The following is a 17,365-nucleotide window of genomic DNA, read 5'->3' on the forward strand; positions in this document are numbered from 1 at the left end:
CTTCAGGTGCTTTGCACATCAAGAGCCGCAGGTGGAGGGCAACTGAACCCAGGTCGCAGGGCTGCACCCGGGTCCGCGCTGCAGCTGTCTTTCCGGCAGTGTGCAGTCGCCCATACGTATCTGACCCAAAGCATCTCAGGGGACAGGTGACCTCTAGAAAACACCCCGGAAAGGGGTTTAGCAGAATGTCGGTTCAGCTGAACCCCAGCACTGTGATGTGCGAGTGTCAGTACTGAGGTCACAGGACCTGGGGTGTGAATATTCTATACTACCCTTCAAACAGGGCCGACAGTTTAACGTGTGGACTGAGGCCCACGGCGCCTGCACAGGAGAGGGCCGCCCACCCATCCTGCCACAGGGACAAAAGCTGTGCCTGGCGAGCTCTCCTCTAGGGCAGTGCAGTGCCCACACCTCCCTCAGGAGTAAACAAACCCGACCAGAGGCGGCAGCAGCGTCCTCTTGCGCTCGTGCTTGTCAGGGAATAACCACCGCTGACGTCTACCCCGAGCTGGCAGAACTCACGCCAGGAATTTCACATACATTAATCACTTCCAACCCTTTAACAACCTCTGGGTTAAGAATAATCCCCATTCTCGTGTGAGAAATCCAAGGACAGGGAAGGTTGAATGATTTACCCAAGGACATACAGCTAATATTGTAAAGGGTAGTACTGTAATTTTAAAACATGTCTATTACCTACAAAGCATAGGTTCTTTTCTACTAAAACACATTCTTTTATTTTTAAAATTTAACTACACTTAAATGAAGAACATGCTTTTCACTGATGATTAAATTCCACAAACAATGTTATTTGCATCTATTTTGATCAATACAATTACCAAACATGTTCACCCTCAAGGCCTAGGTAAAATGCAGAAAGAATTCTAAGCAGATAACCGTGGATGCAACACAAAAATACAGTCGGTTCTTTGTGGCCTTTACATATATCTTCTCAACACTCAGTTTTCAGGATAAACTACAAGCATTTATTTGTCATGTACAGTATTTCTCAAACTGAATGCCAACAGTTAGCAGCAGCAGGTTTCTGAAAAATTCAAAGTGCAAACATTCTGTAAGCGGTGACGCTCAGCCAAGGCCCGCCCGCTAACCCTCTCGTTCAAACCGCAGCACTAATCTTCTGCGGGGGGGTGGGGGGGGCCGGGGGGGGTGGGGGGCGGGTCTTTGTATCTCAGAGGCTCCACAGCCACTCACAGACGTCACTTCCTCAATTGTGGCCATAACTGAGATTCTGTGGTTCCCTGAAGCTCATTTCTGTAAACAGCAATATACAATAGCACCATACTTTTAGAAGCAAATCTAGTCTTCTAGGTATCTTGCCACTACTTGATTCAAAACACAGATTAAAAGTATCTACTTACACAGTAAGGTTGGGGTGGGGGGACCTAAGTCATATATTACAGTTGACCCTTGAAGAATTCAGAGCTTAGGGGCCCACACACAGTTGAAAATCACACAGCTGTAACTTGTGACTCCCCCAAAACTTAACTACTAATAGCCCACCGTTGACCAGAAGCCTTACCGACAACATAAACCGTCGATTAACACATATTTTGTATGGTATACATATTATATACTCTACTCTTACAATAAAGTGAGCTAGGAAAAGGAAAATGTTATTAAGAAAATCATAAGGAAGAGAAAATACTTTCACAGTACTGTACTGTATTTATTGACATGTCAAGTTTACATCACCTGCTTTCAAGGTGAATCGCCTGGCTGCCAGTACCTACACCAACACTGCCTTACACGATACAAAACACTGTAGATGTCATACACACTACTAACACTAGACATCAAAAATGAAAAGATAATGTGAAAACGAAATTCCTGTTTGTTTACAGGTATAACGATTCATGCACTGATAACAAAGCATCAAGAATATGATTGTTTACGGTAGCCTAGCCTATACGCTAAGGAATGAATCCTTATAGCATGTTTATGGCATACACCATTACAGTCATATCCATAATACAGTATTGGTAACACTGTTACATGTTTTTAAAAATCACTTACCTGTGATGATAAGCCGATAAGCAGTTTCTCCAATTACAAGAGAGAGGGAGGCATACTGTACGGTAACGTAACTTTGAAAGCAATGTTTTGAGAGTAAGAAAGCTAACACATCATTAATTTTACAGTTAGCATCACTCACTTTGCACTTATGTAAGCACGGGCTGTCCACTTCAATACAAGTCCTGCACACGATGAATGTCATCTGTCTGCACAATGAACACCTGGGCCACGATGATGACACAAATGTCTCACACAGTTCTTAGACTTTCCCAGGAAGACACTCACACACACAAGAGCTAAGCTGCTCACTGCGAAGTGGGAGTGGATCAGCACAAAGGCCTTCGTCCTCGTCCTCGCACTGATTAGGCCGAGGAGGAGGCGTTGGCGGCGGGGGGGGGGAGGTGGAAGGGGAGGCAGGAGGGGCAGGCACGTTTGCTGTGACTTTACGGGAACAGATCATAATTTCTGCCTGACTTTTTTGCTCTTTTATTTCTCTAGAGCTGTTTCTATACGGAACCAATCCTTCTTCCACTGTTTGCTTTAGTTCCAGTGCCCACATCACAGAAGGGTCCAAGGCGTAAAAGTCAGGAGCGACGTCGAGCAATCAGAACCCTCCCGCCAGGTGGCCTGCTTGCCGCCAGGTGCTCTTCTTCTGCATCCTGTCCTCGTCACTGGCTGTGGTTCAGAGGCTCTCATCTCCACCCATTCGTCTTCTGTCAGCTCCTCTCACCTGGTGCCTACTAGCTCTTGCCTTTTTTCTCCAAGATCCGTATTTTGAAAGCCTTCACCCCACTTTTTTTTTTTTTTTTTTTTTTTTTTTTACCATATTTACAATCTCTTTCACGATTTCCTTGATTGGCTCCGACGTAAATCCTGTGAAGTGATGCACAGCATCTGGACACTTTTCCCCGGCAGGACTGTACTGCTTCTGGCGTGGTGGCTTTCACGGCTCTTTCTATAACAGCTACGGCATGATCAATGGTAGGAGACTCTCACAATGTTCTCTCTGCTGGGTTCTCTGACACCACGTTGACAAGCCTTGCCACGGAGCACCATGTGTAATGAGCCTGAAAGGTCCCTATGGCCCCCTGATCTAGAGGCTGAATTACAGATGTGTTTTGTGAGCCAGCAGACCACTTCTACGCCTTTGGTGTTGAACTCATGGGTTTCTGGGTGGCTACGTGCATTGCCAATATCAAAAGAGCTATAAAGGCCATCCCTTGCCAACAAGGTGCTTCCTGAGGTCAAGGACAAGGCACTGATGGAACCAATCCAGAAAAAGGGCTCTCACTGCCCAGGCCTTCCTGTTGTCCAACCAAAGACAGACAGCTGGTGTTTACCTTTCCCCTAGAGGCTGGGGTGAGCAGCTCTCTAGATGAGGGCAGTCCTGCCCATATACCCAGCTGCACTCCTGCCCCTCCTGCTTAAATACTGGTGCTCACTTCTCCTCCTCACTAAAAAATGTCCTCTGTGGCAGACTTTCCCCAGAATGGGGCACTTTCGCCCGCATTAAAAACCTGTCCAGGCAGATGTCCCTTCTCCTCAACGGCTTTCTTAACAGCGTCGGGAGCTTGTCTGCTGCCTGTCGGTGGGCAGATGCTGCTTCTGCTGCTATCTTGACCATTTTAAAGCCACACTTCTTCCTAAAATTATCAAAACATCCTTTGCTGGCATTAAATTCTTCAGCTTTTGATCCTTCACCTTCCTTTTGCTTTAAGTTGTCATATAAGATACGAAGTAGCAGTATAACACACTATTTTGAACAAACTGGAAGTAAATTTTAGGGCTCTCTTGACAATTTTTAGGCTCTCCTGAAAACTCTTGACAATTTTTTTTTTTTTTTTGCGGTACGCGGGCCTCTCACTGTTGTGGCCTCTCCCGTTGCGGAGCACAGGCTCCGGACGCGCCGGCGCAGCGGCCATGGCTCATGGGCCCAGCCGCCCCACAGCATGTGGGATCCTCCCGGACCGGGGCACGAACCCGCGTCCCCTGCATCAGCAGGCGGACTCTCAACCACTGCGCCACCAGGGAAGCCCCCTGACAATTTTTAAATCAACATGGTTATTAGATGGTTTATTCTTTTTTTACGACCAGTAAGAGAAAGTAAATTTGAAAGTATGTAAGGGAAATGCAAACCTTTAACAAAACATATGGATATATTTTCTGACTTTGAAAATTTTTTAGAAAAAGTAAATTAACTGAAAACATATCTGGCTTTTGTATAAATAAAATATGTAAACTTAAAATATTATGTTATGAAAATAATACATCACAGTTTCTTACTAATTTTCAATGACATCAATGTCATTGGAAATTAAACATTTAGAGAATTAATAAAACATGCATAGAAGAAAAAAAAGTCATATAGAAAGACTACTTTTTCTCAAATTATATTAGAGTCTATAGATATGCCTTTCTTACAACAATCCTGCACGCATTTTCAATATGAAATAAAAAGGTATGTCACAAAAAGTACAAGGTTTTTGTGCCTGCTGGTGTAGCTGCTGCCACAGCTTCACAAATTTCCTTTTCTTATTTTTTATTTTTTACAACAGTCCTCACGGTGGATTCATTTGTCTTGAAGTGGCAGTAACCAGAGCTGCAGGTACACATCAAACAGCCCAACATTTTCTCGTAACGTCACGCCTTTTCTCTGCTTCTTGGGGGCACGTCCAGCATCACTTGCAGCGCTTTGTGTTGGTCCCCGTGTTCGCTAAGGTTCACAGGGTTGCACTAGACACAAGGGAAAATACACAAGAACCACGAGCCATCACTTTTTACTGGATTCGCGGTTTCCTGGAGGGGACGTGTGCTCAGGCGGACGTGATGAGGGTCACGCTTGTCTCAAGGGGGTCCACACCACACTGAACTCAGCGCAGGAGCAACAAGAGGCGGCTAAGAGATCGTTAAAGCAGGACAGCGTGCGCTACAGGCACCTGCATGTTTGTTTACATTTCTCCTAACTGTGGAGGGCGCCACACACCTTCTACAAGTGTTTCTGTACGTTTTGATAAACTTTAACTTCTTATAATAGATCTGTGTATGCTTCTGACAGTAAATGATAAACCAGACTAGTATCTATCAATACGCATATTTTCTTAATTTTTTCAGTATTTCTAGGTTACGTGGCTTATCTGCAAGTTTTTTCTAATTGTTATAAATCTCCAAAAAGTTCGGCAATATATTTCTTGAAAAAAATCTGCATAAGTGGACCCGCACAGTTCAAACCTGCATTGTTCAAGGGTCAACTGTACTTTGATTTTACCCTATTATCACTTCTTCTTCAGAAAAACAATGTAATAAACCCTGCCCATTAAGCAAGACAGAATCCAACGAACCAACACACAAGAGCACAAGTGAGGCTCTCAGGAATGGAGTCCAGAACAGCTCAGAGCCAACAGCTCTAGCAAATCTCATCCCAGACAATGGATGACACCAAGAGCTCACCGAGACGTTAACCCTCACAACACTCCTGAGAGCAAATACGGTCACTTCTCCATAGTCACCGCAAGGAGAGATGAACAAGCCACGCTCTCCCCCAGCTAAAGTGCTGCTGGGTGGAGGCACGGTGGAAAGAGCGTGCGTGGCATCACCGCGCCAGGACCCGTGTCACTCTGCTTGCTTAGCTCCCTAGTGCAAAAAGAAGTCACTCAACTTCTCTGAGCTCCACCAGGTCAGTTCACTTGCCAGATGGGGCGAAACCCACACTTTAGAAAACTGTTCTGAGATGATATGAGATATAAGAACCCATAAAGAATGGATCTGCTTTAATGACTAGATGATGTATGGAATAATCCTATTAATTGATTATATGTAAATGATCAGTCAACGAAGCACTTCCAACCAATTTTCCATAAGTAAATTAAATATTCTGAGATGATATTTAATTTTATAATTTGCATAGCAAAATACCAAACAATTTTGACATATGGTTTAAAAATTCTTATTAAGAAGGCCTGACTGAGAGAACACTTGTAAAGATTTAAGGCATTATAACATAAATATTGTAAGATTTTTCCAAAATCTTTAAACTCAATGAGATTATCAGCCTGCACAACTAGAGAGCTGGAGCGTGATTAACTTTTAAATCATTTTTAAGCTTAAGGATTCATTAGGAAATTTGGGGCTTGTTATCACTGAGCAAGTAATGTCTTAATCTCCATGAAATAAAGTTAACTGAAAATCGCTGCTAAGCACATGTTCTCATTTTGGCTGAAGAGCTCGCGGACATACACTAGCCTGCAGGAAGCAGGACCTGCAGGAAGCCCAAGCCCAGCAGGTGCAGAACCGGGTCGGCTGTGAACGTCCACGCCCTTCGCGGTGACCCAGCCTGGGAGACACGGCTCCTAAGACCTGGCTCACGCCCTGCATCTGAGGAAGCCCTCCAGCATCAAGCACATCTCAGCTCTTCTCTGAACACTCTGCCAGCCGTCTGCCAACTTATGACTCCGTCAGAGCTCTTGTCTTTCTTGTTTTCAATCACAAATTCAACAAACATCTACTGAGCACTAGCTAGCTGGGTGGGAGGAACAAGGATTCAGGATCCCATCTTAGACCGTGAGGGCCTCAGTCAAGTGGGAGACACAGACACAGAAACTGCTAACACAGTAACACATAACACAATACAACAGCTACTATAACTGATTATGAAGGACTGCAGATCCCAAAGGAGGGAGAACTTTTTTTTTCCCCAAAAATATGTTAGACTAGGTGTCAGAATACCTGATATCTGCCCCACTCATACAAAAAGTTTTGAAAGCACGACATCCTAGGCAACAGTAACCTGGGACAGAGGAGAGCTCACAGCCTGTGTCAGACTTGAGTTAAAACTCTGTCTCAGTCTGTGATACTTGACCTCAGAGGGCAATGGCACAGATTAAACGACCAAACTAAGCTGGGTTAAAGACAAAAATTCTGCACACAAAACCTGGAACAGAGTAAGGGAACAAGTGACGTTAGCGTTCCTCCACTGTTCCACAATATGAAAGAAAAGTATTCAAAATGAGAGGTTTTGCTTTCCTAGAAGAAAATGAAATTACTCCCCTAGAAGAAAAGGCAACCGTTATTCTGTATCTGACAGCCTGCCAGCACCTCCCAAAGACGTGAGCTGGAGCCTCTGCCAGGCTTTCGTTTTTAATACCTGCATTGATATAACACCGATTTAATGTAATATCACGGATACCATATTGTGAAGTTAAAATTATTAATATATATATTAATAACACTAAAACTTTTAACACTGGGTGTCAAAGATTAACATAAGACAAAATGTGTCACTGACCTCTAAATGCTGTCCCAATTATTGTTACAACATAATTCTCTTTTATCTAATAGCAGTGTCATTGAAGCACACTTAACCTTTGATAAAGAAATTTGGATTGCAATGGTGTTTATATTAGTGTATTTAACTTGGCTTACAATTTATGATGTTTACATAAATAGACTGTTATATACGACATTTTTAGAATCATAGCTTTTTTGTCAACTGAATTTTAGAGACAGACATTTGGGGGAAAGAAGAGCTCTTTCCTTAAAAAAGAAATCAATATGTGAAAGGCTTCTGGAGCAATAATTATTTGTTAATCTTAGAATTATTATTTGATAATATACATCCCCCAAATTTGACCTACTACATTTGTTTTGAACAGTCATTACAGAACAAGATAATCAACACTAATTGTTTAATGATCACCTTTTTCTATAATCCCCCAGCCTCCCCCTGCCATATGTACACATACAGAGAGAATTATATATACCATTTTCTGGGGAAAGTTTGTCATAAGCATCTTCATAAATATAATTTCTTCTTATTGTGACATTAATTCCATCCAGAAATGGACCATCTCCTTGAACTTCTTGCTTATCTGCATAAATCAACCTTTGAAAGATCTAACAGAGGGGAAATTATAAGGTTACTTGAAAACAACAGACTTTTCGTTATAAACATAAGCAACCAAAAGGAAAAACCGCAAAATAAACCTTCACTTTACCTTCTGTATCTCCATAAACTCTGAAACACATTTTAAAGGCCAAGGTACCAGATACTGATTTTATGCCTTCTCAGTAAACGTGCACTATTTATATATTTGTAATATTATTCCTTTTCCCCACTTTACAACAAATTTTAAAAATCCCATGCTATGTCATATTTTCAATATTTCCTTTTGGAAACCTTTTATAAAACTCCAGATGGTGGAGGGAAGAAGAGTAGCTTTGGAAAGCTGTACATTAATATTAGTAGGAATATCTCGATGGTGATAGAATTCAAGTAATTTTTTTTATGCTAAAAATCCAGTAGAGGGCACTCAGGAATTACGCAACACCATGTGTATATGTGAGTGTGTATGTGTTTTAATGAAGAAATGTCAACAGCTTTAAATGTTCATCCTGTGAAAAGAGTGGGCAGACCTAAAAAACACCCTCTTGAAGCCAGAAGTGTAGTAGTTTTTAGAAATTGCTAAATAAGTTGGTGAATACAAACAAAACATTTTTTCAAGAGGTATTTGATTGGATTATGCTTTTATAAATCATGGTCAACAATTAACAATCTAATGAGAAAAACAAATTATTTAATGAGATAGGCACTAGGCAACTTTATAGAGATTTTTTCCATTGGTGTTACTTTTTTTTTTGCGGTACGCGGGCCTCTCACTGTTGTGGCCTCTCCTGTTGCGGAGCACAGGCTCCGGATGCGCAGGCTCAGCGGCCATGGCTCACGGGCCCAGCTGCTCCGCGGCATGTGGGATCTTCCGGGACCGGGGCCCGAACCCGTGTCCCCTGCATCGGCAGGCGGACTCTCAACCGCTGCGCCACCAGGGAAGCCTGGTGTTACTTTTTAACTCTGAGATGATATAAATAACCACAAAACACATGGAAAGAAACCAAATTCCATACCTTTACTCGCTCCTCAAACGGAACCACAAAGGGCAACTCTGTTAGGATGGCGAGCTGTCTTTCCTCAGACACAGACAGTGGCGGGGACTCCAGACCTACTGCAACACAGTTTAAAACCTTCGTCACTGTGTGTACCTTCCTTTCCAGACTCACAAGGCTACACTCTGTATGGTTCAATTTAAAGACATTCTGGAAAAAGCTGAACTATATACAGGGACCAAAAACCCAACCTGTGGTTGCCAGGGGCCAGGGTAAGGAGCTGGCTACCAAGGCATGAGGTGTTTTCTGGAACGATGAAACTCCTCTACCTGGCCGATCATAGTCAAAAATCACAGACCAGTAGACTAAAGAGCGAACTTCACAGTAAGTGAACTACACCTCAGTAAACTCGAGTTAAAAGAGCGATGAGGTCCCAGGGAGCTCACCGTCCAGGGTGGACCGCAGGGGGCCGATCCTCCCCATTCGCCTGAACCTCCAAGCACTTCTGGACGCCGGGACGTAGAGCTGGGTGACCTGTGGGGACCAGACACCCTGCTTAGTCAGCCCTTCCCTGTGTCCCAGCACACACGCCTACCCTGCCTCATTCGAGCTGCACCGGTGTTTCACATTTATTTAGTTGCGTCCCTCTCTCCCACCTCCTGTCCTTTTCAGGAGACCTCTTCATAACCTCTCTCCTATGCTGGTGCTCTAGTTAACGATGTATAATATCTGGACATAGTAAATCATCAAAATATGACTGCTTTATGAAGAAAACCACATCACCCTTAAAAAATTAATTTCTCACTATTACCAAATATTCACTCTCATAATTTTTTAAAAATTGTCTGAATAAGCATCCAAATAAGGCTGGTATAGTGTGTACTGTCTCCGAATCCTTTTCATCTGTCAGGTCCCTTCAGCCCTCATTTCTGCCCTTGTGACTTTGATGAGGAAGCAGAAGCATTTGTCCTGTAATCTTCCCCATTGTGTGGATTTTGCTAATTGCAGCATCATGGTGTTAACATGTACTTCTAGCCCCTCCATTTCCTATAAATTTGTCGTTACATCTGGAAGTTTCACCAGGCTTGGTCTCCGGGAGAAACACTTCGGAGGTGGACAGTGTTCTCTTCTCGAGAGGCACGCGTGCTCAGCACCGCTGGTCGCAGGTCAGCGATGAGAGCAGGAACTGGTGGGAAAATAGCAGCCAACTGTCAACAGGCACCAGACACACTGCTTGGCTCAGCTGACAGTCTCCCTGGAGCACAGCAGCAGCACAGACCCTCGTCTCCCAGGCCTCCGGCCCACGTCTCCACTGTACTTCAGCGGGGGGCCGACACCAAACTTCATCAGAGCAGGCAGGCTAGACACCGTCTTCACGTGCTGTCAGCTGGAACACTTCCACGTCGAGAAGGCTCTCACAGCATCGACTCCATGGTTAGCCCACGAACAGTTCACAAAGGAAAGGCGGGCTAAAGGTGTGATGACTTCCTTCTTCCTACCAGTATTTAAAACGAGGGTGGTTCCTTTGTATCCCACAAAGATGGCTAACGAAGTTCTTTTTAGCATCCTTATGAACTCACAGATTCAAACACACTTGACGGTTAGTCCTCTGCACCTACGCTGCTGGCGCTCGCCTCCACCTCTGGCTGCTAAAGCCCTTTGAGGCGGCCCCCGGCCCTCATACAATCTCCCGTGGCCCCCGCTCTCAGGTGAAAGAACACGCCACCGTCTCGCGCACTTCCTCCCTGGACCTGCCACGAACCACTGTGCCGAGGACCCTTTCTTTTCGGTGGGAAATATTCAGAAACCCCAACATGGGCCCCAGAGGCTTGCACCGCTACAGGACATGCCACAGCATCTCAGCCTGGCCAGTGGGCAGAGCTCAAGCCACATGCTTAACTCAAAGAGACAATACTCCATGCGGACAAAGCGATGCTTCTAAAACAGCCCTGTTTTCATTAACATCTCTGTGATCTTGTTTGCTCCGTACCCACCACCCTGCGCCCCCAGCCTCAAGTTTCTGAGACGAATCCAGTCATGTGTTTCTCTGACAAACAACAATGAAAACACCTCATGTCCTTTGTTAATGTTATCTTAATTTATTTTGAAATAGATTATACTATTTAATCTACTTTAGATCTAGATCTTAGTAATATTCACATTTCTCTCTGTCCCTTTAGAAAACCAGAAATAAGTTCCATCTCTTAAGTACTAAATATATACTGAAAATAACAATAAAAGCAAAAATTTTTTTCAACCCCCGAAAACCCCATTATGCTTCAATATACTTTGTGGTTAAGAGCAAATTAGGATTAACAACAAATGCAGGATGCATGTGGGAGCCAACGACACTGCTCTACGTTCTACTAGGTGACCTAAGAGTTAGTAACACAAAAGTTTACTGTTAATGTTTAGTTACATAATAAGTTAAACAACTTTAAAGGATTTATTCTTCTCCCCCAAAAGATAAAAGCTGAAAAAATAAATTTAATGAAAAATATTTAGAAGATTTAAAAGTGACACCTTATCTGCTTTAATATCTTCTTGCTCTGACAGCCAGTGATTGGGAGGACAAAACTTTCTCCTCGCGTCTCTGGACTTCAACATTTTCACTAGGTTGGTGATAACCTGAGAGGGAGAACAGGAACACGTCACACGCAGGCTCGGGAACTACGGCAACACTTCTGGTCAGGAGTGAGAGGCCACGGCACCGCTTCACCTCCGTGCCCGAGGACGCGGGCTTCCGTGGTGAAGAGCTGGCTAGACCGCCACCAGGTCTGTCTGCAGAAAAGCACCTCGTTCTGTGATTACAGGAGTTAGCTTTAGGTACAAAGCGGTTAATATCTACTGGCAAAGAGAGAAAAATTATTAACACAAATGTGTGCAAGGGCTGATTTCTTAAAAACTGCAAGGGAGGCAGTAATTAAGTTTTAAAACACAAATGGGGAAACCTATTAGCCCATTTGAGCTATAATAAAAGACATCTCCAAGTACAGCAATTTCCCTAAGGTAAAACACATTTCTTATTTTTCTGAAAAACACTCTATTCAAGGCTGCTGGCAGCGGGGGAGGGGTGGGGGGTGAGAAGCAGTGTCCTAGACACACCTGTCAACCTTCCAAAAAGAAAGATCATTTCAGTATTTCCCTTACGCAAGCCTCTGGAATTAGGTCTGCGTCCCAGTGCAATTCCACGCAAACTCAGCGTAACGTCCTTCAGAAAGCCTCCCCACACGCTCTGGCTACCCCCCCCCCCGCATTATCATAGCCTAGTCCTTCACTGCCGTTTTCCCGGTGAGCGTCAGCCCCTCTCTGGCTGTGCGGTAAGCCCCCCATGAACAGAACCCAAGTACCTACCTAGAAACCTACTAGGTACCTGATGATGGACAACTGTATAATAAACTCTGTGATGTACGATTAAAGAGATCTTAATGGTACTGTCTATTTAAAAAAGACATGAAGTTATACATTAAATAGAAATGTGTTTTGTAATAAACAAAGATAAACCAACACAAAGTTGTAAAACCAAAGTTTTAAACCTTTACAACCAGGAGTTGATCAGACAACTACTATGATGTTAATGACTATGATGGTATTTTCTGAAAAAGTCAGCCAGGCTTTCTGTACACATTGCCTCTAATTCAGTAAAATATAATTTGAATAAAGAACTAGGAAATGTCATTGTGTGTCCAACGAAAGTGGGTAAGAAAGGGTCCTTGGTTGATATCTCAGGCCACTACGACACCAACACTGGTTGGATGATCTGCCCAGTGACAGAGAAAAAGTAATGCTTGAGCGATTTGGCCATCCAGACAAAACCACATTAGCAAAAATCTCTCAAGATCTAGAACACAGCTTGTACACTGGTGGATATATCTTGCCAATTTAGCTGTGATGTCTACCTTGTGGTATTTTAAAGCCTATTGTAATACTATGGTACTGTCCTTTTCGAATCAGCAGAAACTAGCATAGGTAAGCAATCAGTTGCTCAGGGGTCAGCTTACACACATGCAATGTTTTACGATGACTGATTTTAAGTGCAGCTGTGGTAGACTGAGAAAGGCCTAGTCTTTGGTTCTATCTGGTTAACTGCTGGTCACAAACAGAGTAAGGCCATTGACCTACAGCACCAACTCTGGGAAGTCTCTCGGTACTGCTCTTCAGAAGAAAAGACGAGATCCAGGAAAGGTCATTCCATGTGCTCTCTGGGTCTGAGACAAATTCAGTCGGGTCCACACAGATCGCACCAACAGATGCTCTTTCAACAGTGGAGAGTGAAGTACAGTCTTGTGGCAGGACGCACATTATGTCTTATCTCTCCTTTTACCTAACCAATTACATCGGTATTTTGAGTAAATTTGGATTTAACAGACATTGTGCTGAAATTTACCCACAACACACCACAACTGCTGACAAAAGACGTGCTTTCTGACAAACACTTATGTGTGTTTGTTTAATTGCACCCATTAACTTATGGCTCTCACACATCCCCCAGACTCTTGACACCATCCCCACTGCACACGCTCAAGTTCACAGCTGCCTAGCCCTCAGGAGCAGGCTGTCATCCACCTCCCGGTATTCACCACGATCCGATCTACGCTGATGAGGGCATCCTTTTCTATAGGTCACAAACATTATCAAACTATCTAAGAGGTAATTAATGCCATAATTTACATTCCTCTTTTAAATTACTGTGAAATGAAACATTATAAAGTTTCAATATATGCAGTCTCTAGGACTGCCAGAGAAAATACAGGACACCTAGACAAAGCTGAATTCCAGATAAACGTCAAATGAATTTTTTAGTATAAATATGACCCAAATATTGCTTTATTCAAAGTGTATGTCTCAAATATTGTTTTTAAAAAGCATAAATGTATCCAAAATATTTCACAGGACATACTTGTATCTAAACTGCATTTGCTGTTTATCTGAAATCCAAATCTAACTGGGTGACACATATTTTTACGTGTTAATTCTGGCAATATGAGCCCTGGACCAATTCCCCAAATAGTTTAGAAATGTCAGATCCCCTAAGAGCATTCTTCTCCTTTAAACTAGTTTTCTTCTAAGTTTTAGAGAAAAACACAAATTTTAAGTAACCATGAAAATTTTAACTGGATCCATTCTGTGATTTCAGAACACCTTTAAACACATTCCCTTTCTCTGCATTCATTTTCAGTATCACAAACTGCTAGAAATACTTAGTACGGAAAAAGCAAAGTTTACATAGGTAACCGTTAAAAAACCACGTAAACTGCAGAGTGTCACAGGTAAAGAAAACTGAAGTAACGATTTTACACTGGATCAATACAGACGCCCAGTGCTGAGATCAAAAGACAGTTTCTCTTTCAGTTAATTTTATCAAATCTCCTCGCACAGACATGCCTACTACAGAAGACAGGACCAGCACCGAGAGACCGGCAGGATTAACTTCAGTCCTGGGGTGCAAGTCTGCAAACTGAGATCAGAGGTTACTAAGATCTGCCCAAAGGGAATTCACCACACAGTCAGGCCTGTGGGTCAACACAGCTGCATTTCAGAACCTCCTGCTGACAAACACCCCAACGGGCACCACCAACAGCAACTGGAACTTAGTTCACCTGAGGTGAGCCTGTCAGTAATTGTTAACTGATCCCTAGGAGGTCGTGAAACACAGTGAGACTTGAGAACCAGTGTGTTAAGAAATATGAAATAAAACAGCAAACAAGCAGACACTGGGATAACTGTCCCTCACTCAGTACACAGTTTTGGCAGACTTTAACAGTTATAAACATAGTAGTGTTATATTTTACGTGATACGTTTAACTCTTGTCTCCCATGTCATCTTCTTCCGCGCTGGATCTAAACTTCAATACTCAAAAACTAACAAAATTACTGAAGCAAATACTCAGAAATGCACAAAACTGTTATGCGTGTTTGATTATTCGCCACTGAAATAAAAAACAGGTGATATCAGGGAATTCCCTGGTAGTCCAGGGACTGGGACTCTGCGCTTTCACTGCTGAGGGCCAGGGTTCAATCCCTGGTCGGGAACTAAGATCCCACAAGCCGCGCAGACAAAAGAAAAACAACAAAAAACAGAACAGGTGACACCTACGAGGTTTCCCTTAACCCCAATGTTAAAAGGACCAAGCAGATGACTCATTAGAAGTACACAGATGACTCATAAAAATCCCACCTGACAACGGTCCAAGTTAAAGACTTTAAATGTTCAACTGTGATATTTCTGAATGGAGACCACTGATATTTAGCTTTACTACTGCAACAAAAAAGTACATAGAGTCCAAATTTTGAAAGGCAGCTGTAATAATCTCTTTTTGTCTTAAATCTGGTTATGTAAGTTCGAACACCTTAGGTAATTATTTTAAAACTTCAAAACAAAGCACAGGACACAGCACATAATTTATGGGTACCTAAGTGTGGTAAATGTGTGATGTGATAAATATACAATAAAGAATTTTTTCGATTTTGATTTCATAATGAAGAATATGTAAAAATGAAATACAGGGCTTCCCTGGTTAAGAATCCTCCTGCCAATGCAAAGGACACGGGTTCGAGCCCTGGTCCGGGAAGATCCCATATGCCACGGGGTGACTAAGCCCGCACACCACAACTACTGAAGCCCGCAGGCCTAGAGCCCGTGCTCCGCAACAAGAGAAGCCACCGCAAATGAGAAACCTGCGCACCACAACGAAGAGCGGCCCCCGCTCACTGCAACTAGAGAAAGCCCACACGCAGCAACAAAGACCCAACGCAGCCAAAAATAAATAAATAAATGTTTTTAAAAAATGAAATACGGGCTTCCCTGGTGGCGCAGTGGTTGAGAGTCTGCCTGCCAATGCAGGGGACATGGGTTCGTGCCCCGGTCCGGGAAGATCCCACATGCCGCGGAGCGGCTGGGCCTGTGAGCCATGGCCGCTGAGCCTGCGTGTCCGGAGCCTGTGCTCCGCAACAGGAGAGGCCGCAGCAGTGAGAGGCCTGCGTACCGCGAAAAAAAAAAAAAAAAGAAAGAAATACAAGAAAAACCAGTAAAGTACCAGCTCTTAAGATTATCACCTCATAAAAGGCCAGAACGACGATTTTCCTAGTGTAATCCAAAGTTTAGAATGACTTTAGCAGTTCTTTTTTCCATCCTGCGCACTCTTAGCTTTGTTCTAGCTCAACATCATCACTTGAAAGTTTCTCCTTTTCGTTATATAGTGATACTCAAAGAACAGGGACTCTGTCCGACCTCATTTATCATTCCCCAGCACAGGGTGCAGCCAATGTTCTCAGATAAACACAGTGGGTGTTTAAATACTGACAGTAACGACACCCTAGCCTATAAAAGTCATTAAGTGTAAGGATTCCTGCTGTCAACACGACTACTTGTTAAAGTTGGTTTATTTTAAAAGTCAAAGTATTCTGCAGCATGTTTAAAACACTACAAAATTATTTCTTGAAGTCAAACACAGAAGGACACGGGGCAGCTCTGCCACCTGCAAGGGAGCCTGGGTTCGCCTCACTGGCCAACACCGACGGTTAACAGCGGCACGTTTCCGTTACAACGAGGCATTGCTGTGGCTTTCACGGTTTACTTTTTTAAAGAGTCTTTTCAAAACTGAAAAATGCAAACCAACCACCAGGAAAGCGAAACTCCCTCGTACTGCAGCCCTGTCTGTCTGTCTGTCCGGCGCACGCAGGTAAGGCAGGTGCGAGGCCTCCCGCCTGGTCCCTCCTTTCAGGCGGCTCCAGCTCAGCTTGGCAGCTGCACACAGAAGGCAAATCCAACAGGAGCTCCCATCGCCTCACAGGGCTAAAGCGATTATAGCTGTAAATTACACTTCAAGAGGAGTTTATAAATTTGATAAATGCATAAACTGTTTTAGCAGTGTCAATGCAGGGCTTGGAAACTGACCTCAATTCTTACAGTGACAAAGAAAGATGACTCCATCCACTTAAAAGTCTGTGTTCTGTGACCAGCCCCCAGGGCCTCTCTCAGAAATCAGTCTGAGAGGGGCCATCAGGAGGCTGAGAAATGAAGATGGTTTTGGTGCTTGAAGGAGTCGGCTCTCATCATGTGCGATGCTGTCAGAGCCAGCAGAAGGCAGGAAGTCACTGGCAAAATAACGCTGTCAGAGCCAGCAGAAGGCAGGAAGTCACTGGCAAAATAACGCTGTCAGAGCCAGCAGAAGGCAGGAAGTCACTGGCAAAATGCTACTACTTTCTTTGGTTGATTCCACCTTGAGTCCTTCAGCTAAAATCTGACACTGAAATATACATAAAATGCTAAACGTTTATTTTCGTACTTTTCAGAGGGACAGTGGAGAGGAACAGCTGAGCTCACATGCTGCCTCCATCATCTACCAGCTATGTGACCTCATCTGCAAAATGGGGATAATCATAGTATCCTCCTCACAGAATTACTGCTTTACATGAACTAATATATGTAAAGCCCTTAGAATATTGTCTGAAACAT

General features: G+C 43.5%; 1 protein-coding gene across 5 annotated transcripts in view; it reads right to left on the reverse strand.

The window, feature by feature from the left end:
• UBE3C (ubiquitin protein ligase E3C) overlaps positions 1–17,365 on the reverse strand; it is a 121,427-nt gene that overhangs the window by 41,563 nt on the left and 62,499 nt on the right. For 3 of the 5 annotated variants that reach the window (XM_089917107.1, XM_022576511.3, XM_022576527.3), the window contains exons 14-17: positions 11,431–11,535; positions 9,354–9,441; positions 8,929–9,026; positions 7,791–7,923 (exon numbers count right to left, since the gene is read on the reverse strand). The exons of 1 other annotated variant lie outside the window; for it this stretch is intronic. In XM_089917107.1, coding sequence (XP_089773233.1) covers positions 7,791–7,923; positions 8,929–9,026; positions 9,354–9,441; positions 11,431–11,535 — 424 coding nt within the window. The remainder of the gene's footprint in view (positions 1–7,790; positions 7,924–8,928; positions 9,027–9,353; positions 9,442–11,430; positions 11,536–17,365) is intronic. One more of the 5 variants, XM_022576519.3, reaches the window with a different exon arrangement.

The sequence above is a fragment of the Delphinapterus leucas genome, chromosome 9, assembly GCF_059928025.1.
Source record: "Delphinapterus leucas isolate spDelLeu-1000000601 "Yukka" chromosome 9, BTC_Dleu_Yukka2, whole genome shotgun sequence".
NCBI classification, from domain to species: domain Eukaryota; kingdom Metazoa; phylum Chordata; class Mammalia; order Artiodactyla; family Monodontidae; genus Delphinapterus; species Delphinapterus leucas.